We start from the raw sequence: 18,934 nt of genomic DNA on the forward strand, positions 1-18,934 counted from the left end.
TTGTGGTGCTAGGAACGTGTGGTTTGGCTAGCACACGTGCGACTTAAGAAGCAGAGGCAGGAGCTATCAATAAAGTTCACGAAGGACATTGCACCATAAAGCACACACACACACACAGAGAGAGAGAGAGAGAGAGAGAGAGAGAGAGAGAGAGAGAGAGAGAGAGAGAGAGAGAGACCCTACCCTCTCTGTCCTACCTCAACTCTTCACATACCACCTAAATCACCTTCTATCCAAGGTGGGGGTGCCATATTTAGCACTACCGCAACAATAAAGCCAAACTATACTACAAAACAAGGCCATCACTAACTTGCCAATGACGACACTCCCTCAGAGAGAGAGAGAGAGAGAGAGAGAGAGAGAGAGAGAGAGAGAGAGAGAGAGAGAGAGAGAGAGAGAGCACTGCAACATCATACCTTGCACTCCTTCTTGCTCGAGTCTCTTCGCTCTACTGTTGTCAACAAATTAGCTTTTTTAAGCAAGCACTATTTTTATTACAAGCATGGCTCCAAAGGAACACTGAAAACACGCATCTTAAAATAGCTTCAAAAAGCCTAAAAATAGTGGACAACATTTCATAGGCACCACGCCTATATCACTCGTTGCAAGCAGGTAGTGTCAACATAGTCAGACGCTATCCTCTGTCAACTCTTCATATACCACCTAATATATAAAGCACATTCTATCCAAGGTGGGGGTGCCATATTTAGCACTCCCACAAAAATAAAGCCAAACTATATTACAAAACAAGGCCGTCACTAACTTGCCAACGGCGGCACTGCCACACACACACACACACACAGAGAGAGAGAGAGAGAGAGAGAGAGAGAGAGAGAGAGAGAGAGAGAGCACTATAGCGGCATACCTTGCACTCCTTCTTTCTTGAGTCTCTTCGTGCTACTATTGTCAACAAATTAGCTTTTTTACGCAAGCACTATTTTCATTACAAGCATGGCTCCAAAGGAACGTTGAAAAGCAACATCTTAAAATAGCTTCAAAAAGCCTAAAAATTGTTTACAATATTTTATAGGCACCATACCTATATCACTCACTGCAAGCAGGCGCAATGCCAACATAGTCAGACCCTATCCTCTCTCAACTCTTCATATACCACCTAATACATAAAGCACATTCTATCCAAGGTCGGGGTGCCATATTTAGCACTACCACAACAATAAAGCCAAACCATATTACAAAACAAGGCCGTCACTAACATGCCACGACGTCACACAGAGAGAGAGAGAGAGAGAGAGAGAGAGAGAGAGAGAGAGAGAGAGAACGGTAGCAACATACCTTGCTCGACTCTCTTAGTGCTACTGCTGTCAGCAAATTAGCTTTTTTTATGTAAGCGCTATTTTTATTACAAGCATGGCAATAGCTTCAAAAAGCCTAAAAATTGTGTACAACATTTCTCAACTCCCTGCACGCTGGCAGGCAGTGCCAACAAAAAACATAGCTTGCTCACCACCTTTACAGCCTATGTGTGTTTGACACCAGCGGCAGGTATGGCGACGGAGCTGGAGGGTTCTGAGTCAGCGGACCTCTCTGCCTTACTCTCCAGGAGCAGCAGCAACAGCAGCAGCAGAAGAGAATGGCTACTAGGGGAAGCCTACATCGCGCTTCATGCCCTAGCAGACACATGGCCGGACGTGCCGGATGCCAAGAACCTGGTACTCAAGCCTCTCAAGGGCGCCATGACCAACCATGTGTACGAGTGCCACTGGCCTCAAGAGACAGTTCCCCTTGGTAGCCTAAGAAAGGTTCTTGTTCGCATCTATGGCGATGGCTGTGACCTCTTCTTTCGGCGGGAGGATGAAATCTGCACATTTGAGCGCATGTCACAGCTTGGCCATGGACCTCGCCTGCTCGCTCGCTTCTCCAATGGCCGTGTTGAGGAGTTCTTGAATGCGCGGGTAAGTTCTCTCTCTCTCTCTCTCTCTCTCTCTCTCTCTCAAAACAACCCCCTCCTGCTCGCCCACCCCCCGGTAATGCTATATTACTCACGGAAACCTTAGAGAGAGGGAAAGCTTACAGAAAAGGGAAGCTTATACAAGTGGCAAGGCTATGCAACAAGTGTATGCATGCCTAAGTGGAGCTCTAGAAATAGATTGAGATTAGCTCCAAATTGTTCAAGGAGATTTTACCGATGTCAAAGGAGAATTGTAAGGTCTTCAAGATCTTGAATGTAGCAAAGATATTTGATTTTGATTGAGGCTAATGAAACATCAGCTGATTTCTGAAGAGTTTGAGATACCCCAAGTAGCAAGAAGTGTACCCGAGTGAAGAAGATCTGAGAGGAGCAAGAAGCACTCCAAATAATCTGGAGCGTTTTGGAAAATTATGCGAGGGAAAGCGTAATCTCAGGGATTGGGTGACTTTGCGAAAAAAATTTATAGTAGTCACGTGCACATGGCTCTGTGTGCCACATGGACCTGCTTCATTAGCTTCCAGAGCCAATTCTGTCTCTATCCCTAGATAGGAGTGTCTAGAATCCTAGGAGGATTAGTACCGGCAATTTTGTGAGCGTGCATGTCTGGACGAGTAGTTTTCCAGTTTTGGAACCCTCTTGCATAAATGGATTGTACAAGTGTTAGACATGTTCTTACAGTACGCTGGACATTTGACATGACGTGCATAAAAAAGTTTTAGGTTAGAGGAATCAAATGAGCCATTAGATCAGATTCTTGGGTGGACAGATTTGCGACAGTTTCACCCAGAATCTTTACCGAAGTCAAGTTTATTAATAAATCATTTTAATGATTTATTTTTATAACTTTGTCTTTCAAACTTACCCAACCTAAGTCCTAGAAAGTTTATAACCAGTATTCTACCCTATAAGGGAGCAAGTGTTTTGGAACAGAGGAGCCAATGCCATATCTAGCCTCAACGTTTTTGCATGCTCTCAGCATTTTTGCTCCCAGATCGCAGATCAGCCTAGCGTTTCTAGTTAGCAGCAGATCAGCCCAGCGTTTTCTTGCTAACGCTAGCCTCTCCGTTGCAGCCCAGTGCTTCGGCAGCCCATTGAGCCTCTTCTCGGCCATTCCCCGTTGCAGCGAGTGCTCCCATTGCTGTCCATCATCGGCTCCATTATCATTTGCATTTTTAGCCCTGTTTTGCGCGACTGATCAGTTGCGCTTTTGCAGCTGCTTTCAGCCCTTGATTCCTCTCACATCGAGATTCGTTAGCGCAAATCAGCCCTAGATCTAGCCCTTGGAGGCCACCAACAATCCCTCATCGAGACGGATCCAAAGGTGCATCAAATCAGCCTTGGAGGTTGTAAGGTGCAGCGGAAGTGAATGTTAAACTTTGCTCAAGATGAGTGCTCCAAACTGTGCTCAAGGGTTCCTTTTACTTACGGAAGGGAGAGCCTTCCGTTCCTTTAGTGAGAGAGTGCAATGGACACACAAAGTGATGAACACTGTGAATGAAGGTGCACGAGACTGAGAGATAGAGAGAGAAGAATACGACACTAGAATGTTGTCAAACCCTCCTCCGAAGGCCCCACTCTCTGGTGAGAGCAGTCTACTATTGATTGCACAAATCTCTACAATGCTTGGACTTGCCGACGATGAGGACGACGACGAGACGGACTGAAATCTGAAAACGCTAAGGGCTGAAATCTGCAAATCTGTATCTGCTGAATTCTGACTCTATGTTCGTGACGATGTCGATGGCGACGATGCGACGACGACGCACTGAAAACACAGATGCTGAAATCTGTGTTTTTTGGTCTGAAACTGCAAACTACGTTGGATCTGACCGTGTGGCGAGGATCTGTTGTGCGGGATGGTGAAATCTGCGAGGTTCAGGGGTTCTACTGCGGTGTCTTGATGCAAACTGAAAACGTTGGTGCTACTGCTGATTAAGTCGCGATGGAATTGCAAAACGCCGAGGCTGATATGCAAACCAAAAACGCTAGGGCTGAAAGCTGTCCTTGCTGAGGAAATTTGCTAACGCTAGGGCTGATTTGCTGTCGCTGTGGAATCTGCTGATGCAACTGCTAACTCTAGGGCTGAATTCTCCTCTGTTGTCGCCAGGCTGATGCAGATGCAAAAACACTGGCTGATCTGCGTTCTTGTCCAAAAACGCTAGCTCTTCTGTTGTGATGCAAAAACGCTAGACGTTGGGGGTGCTGTTGAGAAGTTGCCTGTGAGCAATGCTCCTGCTGCCTCTTCTGCCAAGAAGTGCTAGCGCTAGATTTCTATATATACAAACTTAGTGGATTTGCCCTACCCAATTTCCAACAAAAGTCACTTAAAAATAATAAGTGAAAAATGTCAAAAATAGGGAAAATAGGTATAATGCACTGGAAAATGCTCCTGATGGATTCTGATGGTAATGTTGATGATCATGTTGTGTGCAACCAGAGGATATGCATCTAATCCAAGTGTCTGGACATGCACGGTCTGCGAACAGACTCACAAAAGTGCCAGATCACTTCGTATTCTAGACTGGCTTGACTGAACTGAACCCTTGTCATGCTGTAGCTTGTCCACGGACATATGTCACGTGACATCCCCTCCTTTTCAAAGTGAGGTACTGGTACCGAACTGTATGGCGTCGAGGGAGATTGCCAATTGCATCCGGAATCTTGGAAAGGACTCTTCGCCGGCCCACTCTGATGTGTGGGTCGTGCGATACTTGAACTCCATAAAGGTCTGCAATGCCGCGCCGAAAGCGACACAAAGTCATCTTCAATGCTTCCACTTCATCTATAGTCATGCGTCTATCTTCTTAAAGAATCTCCGAGGCTGAAAATTCCTAAAACCACTTCCAACACACAAACATGAACATACCCATTCCATGTAAAGTGACTGGAAAAATACTAGTCTTCTCTAAAGACTGTGCATGCAATGTAGATGAACAAATAGATTGAGTGCCAACCCGTTCACCACACACATGCAAACAATGAGATCGAATCTTGTGTTTCTGATCTAAATCAATCAACTGTGGCAAATCACAATGGACATGCCTATGCTTGTTGCTCTATCTTTCTTGTGCTCTTTCTGATACTGTGTCATGCCAAGGAGGAGACATGGAATGTGAATTCCTTGAATGCAAACATTTTATCTTTTCATGAGTAATCCGCATATATCCGTGCTCATTCATGAGTGAATCGTGCTCAACGTACAATATGGCATGCCTATGAAAAGGGATTACATAAGGATGGTAACTAAAATACAGGAAACGATCACGAATGAAGCACTTGTACAATGCGTGCTGACTAATCATTTGAACACAAAATACTTCCTGTGGGGGCTCTTTGGACCTAGGCTTGAGAGCCAAGATCGGTTCTTCCTGAGGGGGTTCTCTGGACCTAGGCTCGAGAGCCGAGATCAGTTCTTCCTGAGGGGGTTATTTAGACCTTGACTCGAGAGCAAAGATCGGTTCTTCTTGATTGATTGATCTGCAATGAGGTTAGCTTCACTAAAAACATTATCAACTAACCCATCATTCTTGTGAACAATCACATCATCTTCATGCAAATCATCATGCTTGTGAGTAATCACATCTTGATCATGCAAATGCTTGTCATTTCATCCAAATCATTATCATGCAATTCATCATCCTTATCATAGTCATGCAAATCATCATGCTTATCATTATCATGCAAATCATGTGTCTCATGCTTGGGAGAAGAAGAGACTGAGAGAGTCTCCTTTTCCCAAATCTCTTGCATCTGTGCCTGCACTTGAGAAAAGAGACCGAGAGAGTCTCCTTTTCCCAAATCTCTTGCATCTGTGCCTGCACTTGAGAAAAGAGACCGAGAGAGTCTCCTTTTCCCAAATCTCTTGCATCTGTGCCTGCACTTGAGAAAAGAGTCCCAACATCTCTTTCATGTGTCGCTCGTTCATTGCTTGTTTTGCTTTGTTCGCGCGATTGTCTTTCTTTGTTCTCGCGATCAAATTTTACTTCTCTTTCATCGCGCTCACGCGCTATGGCTGCCATTCTTTCTTCGTATTTATTTACGATCAATTTATGCTTTTCTTGCTTTGCGTTCTAACTTCCTTGCTTCGCGTTCTAACTTGCTGTCCATAAACATCTGCTCCAACTCCTCCATAGGAGTTAGTGCAATCCTTGGCGTAGATGGGGAAGGGGGAGGGTCAGAAAAACGTCTGGTGGGGAAAATTCTTCTTCGCCACCTCCATGCTCATCACCTTCGTGCAAAGTATCCATTCCGCTTCGGGTGATGACCATCCACTGAGATCTTTGGCTCTTAAGTTCATGAGGAACTTGGGTTCTTGTGGGTCTTGGGTTCTTGGGTTCTTGGGGGTCTTGAGTTCTTGAGGTTCTTGAGGTTTTTCTTTAGCTTGCAATCTGTGTTAGAGAAGGATCTTCTCTTCACCCGAGTTCTGCTCTTTTCTGCGGGTGCACCCCTTGGCGGCCTTGCGCTCACACCAAGGTTGCTTTTTCCCACCTCACGTCGATTGGCCGGCCGCTAAGTGCACGGTCCGCTCTCAATGAGTGAAAAGAGGCACAAGGGGAGGCTGGACAAGCCCTTCTTTCTTGGGTTTCCTGTCACTCTTCAAAAACATTAGGAATCGACACGCCCAAGAGGACTTGGGTTACGTGCGACCTCAACAAGCAAAAAAAAATATGTGGTTCTTGTGGTTCTTTCCTTGAGTGATACATAACACTGCCAAAGCTCTGATACCAATGTAAGGTGCAACGGAAGTGAATGTTGAACTTTGCTCAAGATGAGTGCTCCGAACTGTGCTCAAGGGTTCCTTTTACTTACGGAAGGGAGAGCCTTCCGTTCCTTTAGTGAGAGAGTGCAATGGACACAAACAAAGTGATGAACATTGTGAATGAAGGTGCATGAGACTGAGAGATAGACAGAGAAGAATACGACACCAGAATGTTGTCAAACCCTCCTCTGAAGACCCCACTCTCTATGGTGAGAGCAGTCTACTATTGATTGCACAAATCTCTACAATGCTTGGACTTGCCGACGACGTCGACGATGATGAGGACGACGATGAGACGAGCTGAAATCTGAAAACGCTAAGGGCTGAAATCTGCAAATCTTTATCTGCTGAATTCTGACTCTTATGTCGGTGATGATGTCGATGGCGACGACGACGCGCTGAAAATGCAGATGCTTAAATCTGCATTTTCCGGGCTGAAACTGCAAACTACGCTGGATCTGACCGTGCGGCGAGGATCTGCTACGAGATGGTGAAATCTGCGAGGTTCGGGGGTTCTATTGCGGTGTCTTGATGCTGAAAACTGAAAACGTTGGTGCTACTGCTGATTCTGTCGCGATGGAATTGCAAAACGCCGAGGCTGATCTGCAAACCAAAAACGCTAGGGCTGAAAACTGTCCATCCTGAGGAAATCTGCTAACGCTAGGGCTGATCTGCTGTCGCTGTGGAATCTACTGATGCTGAAACTGGCCCGTGGGGCGGTAGACGTTGGCTTTCACCCGAAATTCTTTACTTTAGACACACACAGAGTACTTTGCAAAGGTTACCTGTAACGGGGATTAACACCTAATTACACACACGGCTCGGGAGCTAGAATGCTCCGAGCAGACGCTGACAACCTGTAGGTCCCAAAATTGGCGCCCCTTTCGGTATTTCTTTATTCTTTAACAGTGGGAATAAAACTTGTGATTTCCTACGAGCTGCCCCGCACGATCTAGGCTAAGAAACACTTGTTCTCGCCCGATTTCGCCAGCATAACTGTACTAGGACGCTTCATAGTCAGTATCCCATGCAATAGATGACTTTTGCGACGCATACAGACACTTTGCAAAACCCGGCGAGAATCTGCAGCACGCTGAATTCTCTGTTTTTTTGCCCCGAAAATGTGCCAGATCACCTGTACAGCAGTCCCCTCGTGTCCCCGAACCTCCTGGGGGTATTAGGGTCCGTTTAGGGCCGAAACCTTAAACTTGCAAAAATACACAGCAGGTTGTAATTCCCTGTTTTGGGTTCTGTTACGCGTGGCAACTTGCCCTTTGAATCGGACGCTAGCTAATCCAGTGCCTGTGCAAGAGGCTCTTGCCTCGGCAATCGTGCATAAACCCACATAACTGTACATTGGTCAAATGAAAAGCCCACTAGAGGGACATAACATATTGCTCATAGGGGAGAGAGAGAGAGCAGTGCGTACCGTGCAGGGCATCACTCCTGGCACCGCACTGTACATAAGGGGGAAAGGAAGCACTCCATAGCTCTTAACTTGTGACAAAATGCAAAAGGAGGCCTCTCCCAGCATAAAATTCAGCGCCCATTTTTCTGCATGAGGCAAGTTCATGAAAAACTGCCACTTGGCGCATTTACAAGCATTTGCCCGTTTCGGGTTTGCCGCCTAAAAATCTCCCGACTGGTCGCCCAATTGACTTCGCGGCAGAGTTGTAAAGTGTTACCCTAGTCATACCGGAGGTAATGACGCGAGCACATTTCGTGGCCCAAAATAGCAGTTCCCTAAATTTTAGGAAATGATTCCGTTGGGCTTCCACTGGTCATCTGACCATCTATCCTCATTGGGAATGCATCCAAAAGTGCAATGTGGCCCAACTGTCGAATACTTTCCGTTGGTAGTCACACCTTGACTTTAGGCCTTTATTGAGTTCACTCCCTAGTATCCACCAACTTGCTAAGTGCGACGGGGGGACCTATATGATCTTGCTCTGAGCCTAGACATCCTCTTACTATATGAATTCCAGTGCCGACCACTTCCCGTCTGCGGGTGAAACTACCGTTCACATTGGCCATACAATGTCCGACCGTTTGCTACTTCAAGAAGAGGGTCTCAAAAATAAAACAAAACCCATTGGAAAGAAACCAGCAACTAAAGGTAGCAGTTGCCACGTCCTCCTGACATAGTTAACAGCTGCCACGTCCCCGTGACATACCCCCCTCTTGAAATCGCAAACGTCCTCGATTGCATATCATAAATACATGCCACGGACGATCTTGTGCTATCAACACTCTTTTATCATCGCATGTATTCGCAAGAAAGGTCACAACACATAGATTCAAATGACTTAATGAGACCTTCATACTTTTTTCATTTCCATCTATTACACTGAATTCATATGTACATTTGATGTACTAGCTCTATCATTACCCCTCCTTTGCACACGTTGGGTTGGGGCATAAGTAGGCTGTAACCCAAAGGCTTCATGGTAAAGCTGCAATACATTTGGTGACTCTGACAGTTGATGCTCTTCCATCCACTTTGCATCCATAGGCGGATAGTTCTTGAACTTCACCAAATAGCGTCTTGCAACTTGTCCTTTAACTTTTCTGTCCTTATGTGCCAAAACTTCAGGTACCAGGATCTCATAGACTTGCATAGTCCTCTCTGGCCCTTGCAAAATTCGGCTTTCATAAGCTACTACCCGTCCGTCTTGCATTAGCACTGCTCCGATGCTACTGCCACACCCGCCACACTGGACCACAAATAACTTCCCGAGATCTGGCAAAACAATAACTGGATCTGAAGTCAACTTTTCCTTTAAGAGATTGAAAGCTGAAATTTCCTTTTGGGTCCATCTGAAAGTGACCTCGTTCTTTTGCAAAGCATGAAGAGGCGATGCTATCTCTGCAAAATTTTGGAGGTGATGAGCGTGAGAGAGGCGAAGAAGAATTTTCCCCACCAGGAGGTTTTTCTGACCCTTCCCTGTCTACGACAAAGATTGCACGAACTCCTATGGAGGAGTTAGACCAAGAAAGAGAAGCAGAAAGAAAAGCCTACGAAGAAGACATGATAGCCATAGAGCGCCAATACCAAGAAAGAATGGCAACCATAGCATGTGAGAGCGAGCAAGCACGCTTGGAAGCCAAAGCAAGAGAAGCAGAATTTGATCGAGAGAACAAAGAAATGCAAGCCAAGTTTGATCGCGAGAACAAAGAAATAAGGCAAGAGATGTTGCGACTCTTTTCTCGAATACAGACACAGATTCAACAGGATAGGGAAAAGGAGACTCTCTCAGTCTCTTCTTCTCCCAAGCATGACACACAGGATTTGCATGATTGTGTGAAGCATGATGATGATTTGATTGACAATGACTTGCATGATGATTTGAATGACAATGATAAGCATGATGATTTAGATGCCAATGATTTGTATAATGATTTGGATGACAATGACAAGCATGATGATTTGCATGATCAAGATGTGATTTCTCACAAGCATGATGAGTTGCATGAAGATGATGTGATTGTTCCCAAGGATGATGTGTTAGTGGATGCTTTTTCTAGCGAAGCTAACCTCATTGTAGATTTGATCAATCACGAAGATCCGATCTTGACTTTCGAGTCGAGGTCCAAAGAACCCCCACAAGAAGATTCGATAGAGCCCGAAGAAGCGATCTTGGCTCTCGAGCCTTGGTCCAAAGAACCCTCACAGGAAGTATTATGTGTTCGCATGATTGATACGCACGCATTGTTCGAGTGTTTCATTTGTGAAGGTTTCCTGTATTTTAGTCAGCATCGTTATGTGATCCCTTTTACTAGGCATGACTATTGTATGTTGAGCACGTTTCTCTCATGGATGAGCACGAATGTATGCGGATTGTTCATGAAAAGCTGAAAAGTTTGTATGTAAGGAAGTCGCATTCCATGTCTCTTCCTTGGCATGACACAGGTTCCGAAAGGCATGGGCATTTCCATTGTGATTTGCCACAGTTGATTGATTTCGATCAAACAAAAAAGATTCGATCGCATTGTTTGCATGTGTTTGATGAACGGGTTGTCACTCCGTTTCTATGTTCATCTACATTGCATACACAGTCTTTAGAGAAGACAATATTTTTTTCCTTCACTTTACATGGAATGGGTATGTTCATGGTTTTGTGTTGGAGATGGTTTCAGGAATTTTCAGCCATGGAGATTCTTGAAGACGAAAGAAGCATGACTCTAGACGAAGTTGAAGCATCGAAGGAGCCATAGAAGACTTTGTGTCGCTTTCGGCGCGGCCCAAAGAAGCAAGCGTTGCAGACCTTTATGAAGTTCAAGTACCGCACGACCCACACATCAGAGTGGGCCGGCGAAGAGTCCCTTCCAGGATTCCGGATGCTGTTGGCGATCTCCCTCGACGCCATACAGTTCGGTACCAGTACCTCACTTTGAAAAGGAGGGGATGTCACGTGACACATCCCAACCCTATGTGTCCGTGGACAAGCTTACACCACAGCAGGGTTCAGTCAGTCTGATCAAGTTAGATTAGCAGTGATCTGACACTTTTGTGAGACTATTCGTAGACCGTGCATGCTCAGTCACTTAGCATAGATGCATATCCTCCGGTTGCACATAGCATGACCATCGGAATTCCCATCAGAATCCATTAGCATCAATTAGGGGAATTTTCCAGTGCATTTAGCCTATTTTCCTATTTATTGGGATTTTCACTTATTATTTTTAAGTGACTTTCCTACAAAAGTAGGTAGGGCAATTTTGCTAAGTTTCTATATAAGCAAACCCAAGTTAGCACTAAATGGCAGAAGAGGCAACAGGAGCACCTTGCTCAACAGGCAACTTCTCAGCAAGACCAACCCCCGCGACTACTCTGGCGTTTTCTCCACAGAAGGCCTAGCGTTTTTGCATCAGATCAGCCTTGGCGATTTGTGCACAGCAGATCAGCCCCAGTGTCATCACGACAGAGCAGATCAGCCTAGTGTTTTTGCATTTGCAGAACCCCGGTGACAGAAGAACCAATTTCAGCCCCTGGCGTTTTTGGATTTCAGCAGCAAATTAAGACCGACATCATTCACCTAAAGTGTAGCAGATTCAGCCCGTAAAGACCATCAGTTTTCAGCCCTAAGAAACCTCATTTTTCAGCCAAGAAAACGCAGCCAAAACAGTCATTTTCAGCCACCGAAATAGTCCCCGAATTCAGCGATTAGAAAGTCCCAGATTTCAGCATCATCGTCGTCATCGTCGTTGTCATCGGCATAGACCAAGTTGCATAGTCCATTGCATACGCATTGTACACCTTTGTGCAATCAAAGAATAGACCACTCTCGCCGACGAGAGTGGGGCCTTCGGAGGAGGGTTATACAAACCTCTCGGTGTCGTATCTCTTCTCTCTCCTTCTCTCAGTCTCATTCATTTGCACGCATAACATCCACTCACTTTGTTCGTGACCACAACACTCTACAAGATGGAAAGCTCTCTCTTTTCCTAAAGAACTAAAAGGAACCTTGAGCAATAAAGATCACTAATCTTGAGAAAATACAACATTCATTCCGTTGCACCTAACAATACATGGGTTTTGGCATGATGCCTTGCATACCCCCGAACACTGTTCCTGGCATGTATGGGGCTGACTTCCAGGCGCATAACCAGCCATACTTTGGAACACTGATCCACCCCCGAAATACCCAGGATGTACCGTGGGTGGTGGAAAAACTGGGTGCATAGCTTGGTATCCAGTTCCCTGTCCATTCAAGACAGCATGCTGGCTCTGAAAGGCGGCGGTCTGAACTGGCGTAACCTGTGGAATAGGCGTTCTAGCCACCTGTTCAAGGACGGGAGGAACCTGTTTTGGAACCCCTGACTCTGCAACATGCGAGTGTTCCCTATCCTCCTGAGCCGCATGAAGTACCTGGGCTTGAGCCTCAACAAGCTCCCTATGCGGCGTAGGTTGCCTATTTTGCTGTTGCACTGGTGGCGCTTGCAAGAAGTCCATAAACCTTGGATTCTGCATCAGCTGCGAAAAGACATTCACCGCGGCAACTAACTGAGCCTTGAACGCATCGTCCTCAAGTTGCCCAATCATAAAGCCCTATACTACTGGAGGGAAATTCACATTGACAGGAGGTACAGACTGACGTGGCCGTGAGCTCTCGCCAATCTCGAAAACCATAGGGATCTCCTGCTTGTCCTTTGAAGAGGAATCCTCTTCCATAATGCCCTTCCATTTGTCGGCCATAGTGTAATCCCGGGTTCTTGCACTCCGTGTCTTTACCCAAAACAACCGAGGCTCACTCTTTGAGGAAAAAGTGATTGATGTCCCGGCAATGGAACCATGAAACCGGCCCGTGCGGCGGTAGGCGTTGGCTTTCACCTGAAATTCTTTACTTCAGACACACAGAGAGTACTTTGCAAAGGTTACCTGTAACGGGGATTAACACCTAAGTACACACACGGCTCGGGAGCTAGAATGCTCCGAGTAGACGCCGACAACCTGTAGGCCCCAAAATTGGCGCCCCTTTCGGTATTTCTTTATTCTTTAACAGAGGGAATAAAACCTGTGATCTCCTACGAGCTGCCCCGCACAATCTAGGCTAAGAAACACCTGTTCTGGCCCGATTTCGGCAGCATAACTGTACTAGGACGCTTCACAGTCAGTATCCCATGCAATAGATGACTTTTGCGACGCATATAGACACTTCGCAAAACCCGGCGAGAATCTGCAGCACGCTGAATTCTCTGTTTTTTTGCCCCAAAAATGCGTCATATCACCTGTACAGCGGTCCCCTTGCATCCCCGAACCTCTTGGGGGTATTAGGGTCCGTTTAGGGCGGAAACCTTAAACCTGCAAAAATACACAGCAGGCTGTAATTCCCTGTTTTGGGCTCCGTTTCGCGTGCCGGTCGCACCTGTAGCAAGACCTCGAGCTCCCGCACCTATAGGGCTACTTGCCCTTTGAATCGGATGAGATTTCTCACGTGAAACCTCTCGGAATTCACCTGTACCTGCGGGAGATTAGCCGCTAGCTAATCCAGTACTGTGCAAGAGGCTCTTGCCTCGGCAATCGTGCATGAACCCACATAACTGTACATTGGTCAAATGAAAAGCCCGCTAGAGGGGCATAACATACTGCTCATAGGGGAGAGAGAGAGAGAGCAGTGCGTACCGTGCAGGGCATCACTCCTCGCACCGCACTGTACATAAGGGGAAAAGGAAGCACTCCATAGCTCTTAACCTGTGACAAAATGCAAAAGGAGGCCTCTCCCAACATAAAATTCAGCGCCCATTTTTCTGCATGAGGCAAGTTCATGAAAAACTGCCACTTGGCGCAATTACAAGCATTTGCCCGTTTCGGGTTTGCCGCCTAAAAATCTCTCGATTGGTCGCCCAGTTGACTTCGCGGCAGAGTTGTAAAGTGTTCCCCTAGTCATACCGGAGGCAATGACGCGAGCACATTTCGCGGCCCAAAATAGCAGTTCCCTAAATTTTAGGAAATGATTCCGTTGGGCTTCCACTCGTCATCTGACCATCTATCCTCATTGGGACCGCATCCAAAAGTGCAATGTGGCCCAACTGTCGGATACTTTCCGTTGGTAGTCACACCTTGACTTTAGGCCTTTATTGAGTTCACTCTCTAGTATCCACCAACTTGCGAAGTGCGACGACGGGGGGACCTATATGATCTTGCTCTGAGCCTAGACATCCTCTTACTATACGAATTCCAGTGCCGACCACTTCCCGTCTGCGGGTGAAACTACCGTTCACATTGGCCATACAATGTCCAACTGTTTGCTACTTCAAGAAGAGGGTCTCAAAAATAAAACAAAACCCATTGGAAAGAAACCAACAACTAAAGTTAGCAGTTGCCATGTCCTCGTGACATAGTTAACAGCTGCCACGTCCCCGTGACAGATGCAACTGCTAACGCTAGGGCTGAATTCTCCTCTGCTGTTGCCAGGGTGATGTAGATGCAAAAATGCTGGCTGATCTGGGTTCTTGTCCAAAAACGCTAGCTCTTCTGCTGTGATGCAAAAACGCTAGAGAACTTGGGGTGTTGCTGAGAAGTTGCCTGTGAGCAATGCTCCTGCTGCCTCTTCTGCCAAGAAGTGCTAGCACTAGATTTCTATATACAAACTTAGTGGATTTGCCCTACCCAGTTTCCAACAAAAGTCACTTAAAAATAATAAGTGAAAAATGTCAAAAATAGGAAAAATAGGTTTAATGCACTGGAAAATGCTCCTGATGGATTCTAATGGATTTTGATGGTAATGCTGATGATCATGTTGTGTGCAACCAGAGGATATGCATCTAATCTAAGTGTTTGGACATGCACGGTCTGCGAATAGATTCACAAAAGTGCCATATCACTTCCTATTCTAGAGTGACTTGACTGAACTGAACCCTTGTCATGCTGTAACTTGTTCACGGACACATAGGGTTGGATGTGTCACATGACAGAGGTGCTTCATCTTGAAGAGTTACCGCGGCGACATTCCCCATTCGAGTCAATAGAGTTTGCATTGAGGTATTGCATGCGTGTACACTCCATTTACACAATCAAAAGCAAATACCACATCGACAATGGTGTGGGGAGTCCTTGAGAGGGTTGGTTGGGACTCATCGGGTGTCATTCTCCTCCTCTCTCTCTCGCTACACAACTCTACCTCTCTCTCTCATTCTCTCTCTACAAGGAAATAAGAGGAATCACCATTTGTGCTAAGTAGCACACATTCAAGCAAGGAAAGAAAGTAAAGATTTGTGGAAGTGTAAAGTCTAGATCTTGTGACCATTTCAATTCTGCTTCACTTGATAGTATGATGACAACACTAGAGCAAATGAGCAAGACTCTCAGCATGGCGAGAACATTGAGACGTCGAGCCGAGCGGATGTGATGTGACCAGATTCAAGTAGCATCTGAGAGGCAGTACCCCTAAAAGGCATCTCCATAGAATAACCTCTCTTTAAAGGAAAGACTACTATTTCAAACATCTTGTAGCCTTGTCCGCCACCAACATGTTGGTTTATCCATGTTCCATAATGAGATGTTCGTCTGAAATTTTCAGAGTGAAATCCCCAGAATGTGCCAATCCTGATGTCTATCATCAATTGCAAGAGGGGATATTGTTGAAAGAGGAAATACCCACACACATTTTATGCTTGTACATGTTATTTTTTCATGATTCTCTTATAGAATCCATCAAGTTTTTGCAGTACTTTTCGTATCAGGTACGAAAATAAATTTTCTTTTTGTAGTAGGCGCCCATTATCGTGGGCTTAGAATTCAGAAATGGCTTGTAAACTAGGTTTAGTTTTCCCACCATCACTATTGAATGCTTTTTTGTAGTGAATGTGAGAGTGCATAGTGTGGAAGTGTGAGAGGGAGGTGAGAGACACAGAGAGTTTGCTGAGAGAATTGATAACTCACAAGACTGCAAAACCATGATGGTGGAGCTACTCCCAGTGACATTTATATATGCACTGTAGGGCAAACATATACAAAAGCCCACAATGCTAGGGGAAAACCCCGTAAACCAATAGAATGGGGAAAAATGGGAAACCTTGTCACGTGGCCCAAATGACTGGCCGGAGCAGCCCCAAAGGCTCCGGCCATGCAGTTGACATGCCGTTCAATGGATGGCCAACCCGGAAAACCTCTAGCCATAGAAGAATGCTTAAATTGATGAAGAGCAAGGGATGATACTCTTAACACCTCCTAATACCTGATGCTGAAACAACACATAGTAGATGAAAATTCAAAAATCCACTTGAGTAGTCTTCGTGAAGATGTCTGCTGCATTGTCCTTTGTGAAACAATACTCCAATAAAAAGATCTACCAAAATTTTCTCACAAACATAGTGTTACTGGACCTCGATGTGTTTTTGTCTCAGCACGAAACACTGGGTTGTTGGCTTTAACAATGCAACTCTGATTCTATTGCATGAAAGTAGTGATGCAGCGCTTTGGGGAAAACACAACTCTCACAGTAATCTCCGAAGCTAACAGCGGCAAAGCATGCTGCATTGTACTTGCTACAGGCTTGGACATTCCTAGCAGAAATAGCAACACACAAACAAAAACTACAAAATCATTGAACTTAACGAGAGAGAGAGAGCACTGCAGAGTTCTGCACCCAGATCTACTGGCCTCAAAGACTAGCGTCCCTTTTTGTATTTCTTTATTATTTCTCTTTGCAAAGTACAACTCCTGAGGGTCCAACTCTCTCCTAGACTTTGCGCCAGATGCTCTCCAAGAAGTGGCCCCTTGGGCACTTGTACACTTACAAGGGATGCCCAAAAGCAGAGCATCTGATCCCGAAGCACTTATCCCCAAAAGTTGTGACCCCAAAAGCCTTGCGCAAAAACTACCAACTCAACAACGCAAATCTCGGAAATCCGTATAGCAGTGCCACGCAGCGGCGCATTTTACGGAAATAAGCCCAGAGTTCAAGCTTTTGACTTTTTGGGTTTTAGGCCCCTTGGCGGGTGCTCCATAAGTTGGGTAGGGTTAAGTTTTTATTAAAAACCCTAACCCCTTGTATTTAGGCCCCTCGGCCACACTTTTTGGGTTAAGTTCTTCAAGTTTCAGCCCCTCTTGTCCACTTGGCCATTTCTCTTCCAGTTGGGCACTCCACGTCAACACTTTGTGACATTCCCCTCTCTTGCAAGAATTGTAATCGCTCTCGATTACACCTGCAAAACAACCAAAGGACGGAAACATTTGACATTGACGAGGGTCTCAGATACAAATCATGATTATTGTAACCATTTAGCAATCACATCCAGACCGCGTTGATCTTTTCATGGATGTCTTGATCTACTAATTCTTGCTACTATCAGATTCATATTCTTTCTTTTTACATTTCAATCAAGCAAACCATGCCCATGACCATCCCCACAAGACAATACATTTACATAGCACGTAGTTCATAAAATCACACACTTAGTTCACATTGTACACCGTGTTTCAATCATTCAATCTAGCCATCTCATCCCGTCCAGAACTCTTGATGCACCTAGATCACTGTGCAGCCATCTCATCCTTTCGGAACTCTTGATGCACTCACGACAGTATCGAGTCATCTCACCCAGATAGACATCTTGATGCACAAGAATCTTCTTAAGTTCACATTCACTTAGCCATCTTATCCAGATCACGTTGATCTCTGAAAGATGTCAAAGTTCAAATCATTCATTAGACAAAACGCTGTAGACATTTCATCTGTATCTACATCTCAGTCACAATACACACTGAAAGTGCACATTTTTTTCAGTTTATCCAAGGAAGTTTCCAGTTCAGTGCACATGTTTTCATAAAGTCATTCCACAATATACTGTTAGCCTGTCAATATCCCTAAAATCTCAAAGAGAAATTATTGACTTTTAATCAATCTAGGAAATCTATGACAAAGAAGTGGAGTGGCTTCCCTCTTGTGCAGTCGGCACCGCACCAGATTCGACCAGCTGATTGGTAACTTTTGACATAGATATTGCTAATATTTCAAAATCTTCAAAGGTGCAGCTCTCTCTCAAGAGAATGCGACATTCTCCTTCTCCATCCACTTTGGATTTAGGGCCAAAAAGTACCCTTGACCAAATTATCCGGTGGAGCTAGCTTACCTTTCTATTTTTTTCTTATGCCCTCTGACCTGTTGGTAGCCCCGCTAGCCTCCCCTGTCCACTTGCACCTCAACCTTCGGAATTCTTTGATGAATTGTTAGTAAATTCCCTTGCTTCGTCGGAACCTGCAGATGCACTATCATCTGATTCCCTAGCTTCTCCGGAGTCCTCAGATGAACTTTCATCCGGTCCCCTTGGTTCTTTCTCTTTGTTGGAAGACTCTTGCCCTGTTGAGGTGGACACTGGCTCGTCCGTAGGATAAGTCAATGAGCCGGCATGCATACGAAAAGCTTGCTTGGCATGTCCCATAAGTCTCTGAATAGAGTCAAACTTTTGTTGTAGACAATACCATTGAATCTCTTTTGGGAATCCACTGCAAAATCGCTCAATCTGGTCCTTCAAAGTGCCCTCTGAAATGAGGACATTGCCAAATAGGTATCCCAAAACCTCTGGCAGTAGTCATTGAACGTGTCTTTCTTAGTCATTCTGAGATGATGCCAAGCCGTGATGACATCTTCTTCATATTCTTCCGTTATCCAAGCAGAAGTGAAAATTCTCTTGACTTTTACCCACTTCTTAGATGCTTCTCTGCATAACAACAGAGTAGATCACCATGTTTGTGCATTTCCTTTCAAGTAAGATGCCGCCCTTCGCACCTTGGAGCGTTCCAA

The 18,934-nt window shown here is 45.4% G+C and overlaps 1 protein-coding gene across 2 annotated transcripts in view; it reads left to right on the forward strand.

Moving 5' to 3' along the window:
- The first annotated feature begins 1,397 nt into the window (after nucleotides 1–1,397).
- The window catches only part of LOC147429444 (putative choline kinase 2), a 62,057-nt gene continuing 44,520 nt past the window's right edge, over nucleotides 1,398–18,934 (forward strand). The window contains exon 1 of one of the 2 annotated variants that reach the window (XM_086495696.1): nucleotides 1,398–1,913. In XM_086495696.1, coding sequence (XP_086351822.1) covers nucleotides 1,506–1,913 — 408 coding nt within the window. In that variant the 5' untranslated portion in view covers nucleotides 1,398–1,505. The remainder of the gene's footprint in view (nucleotides 1,914–18,934) is intronic. The other variant, XM_086495695.1, reaches the window with a different exon arrangement.

Source organism: Adiantum capillus-veneris, chromosome 22, assembly GCF_014529385.1.
Source record: "Adiantum capillus-veneris isolate H3 chromosome 22, ASM1452938v2, whole genome shotgun sequence".
Taxonomy (NCBI): domain Eukaryota; kingdom Viridiplantae; phylum Streptophyta; class Polypodiopsida; order Polypodiales; family Pteridaceae; genus Adiantum; species Adiantum capillus-veneris.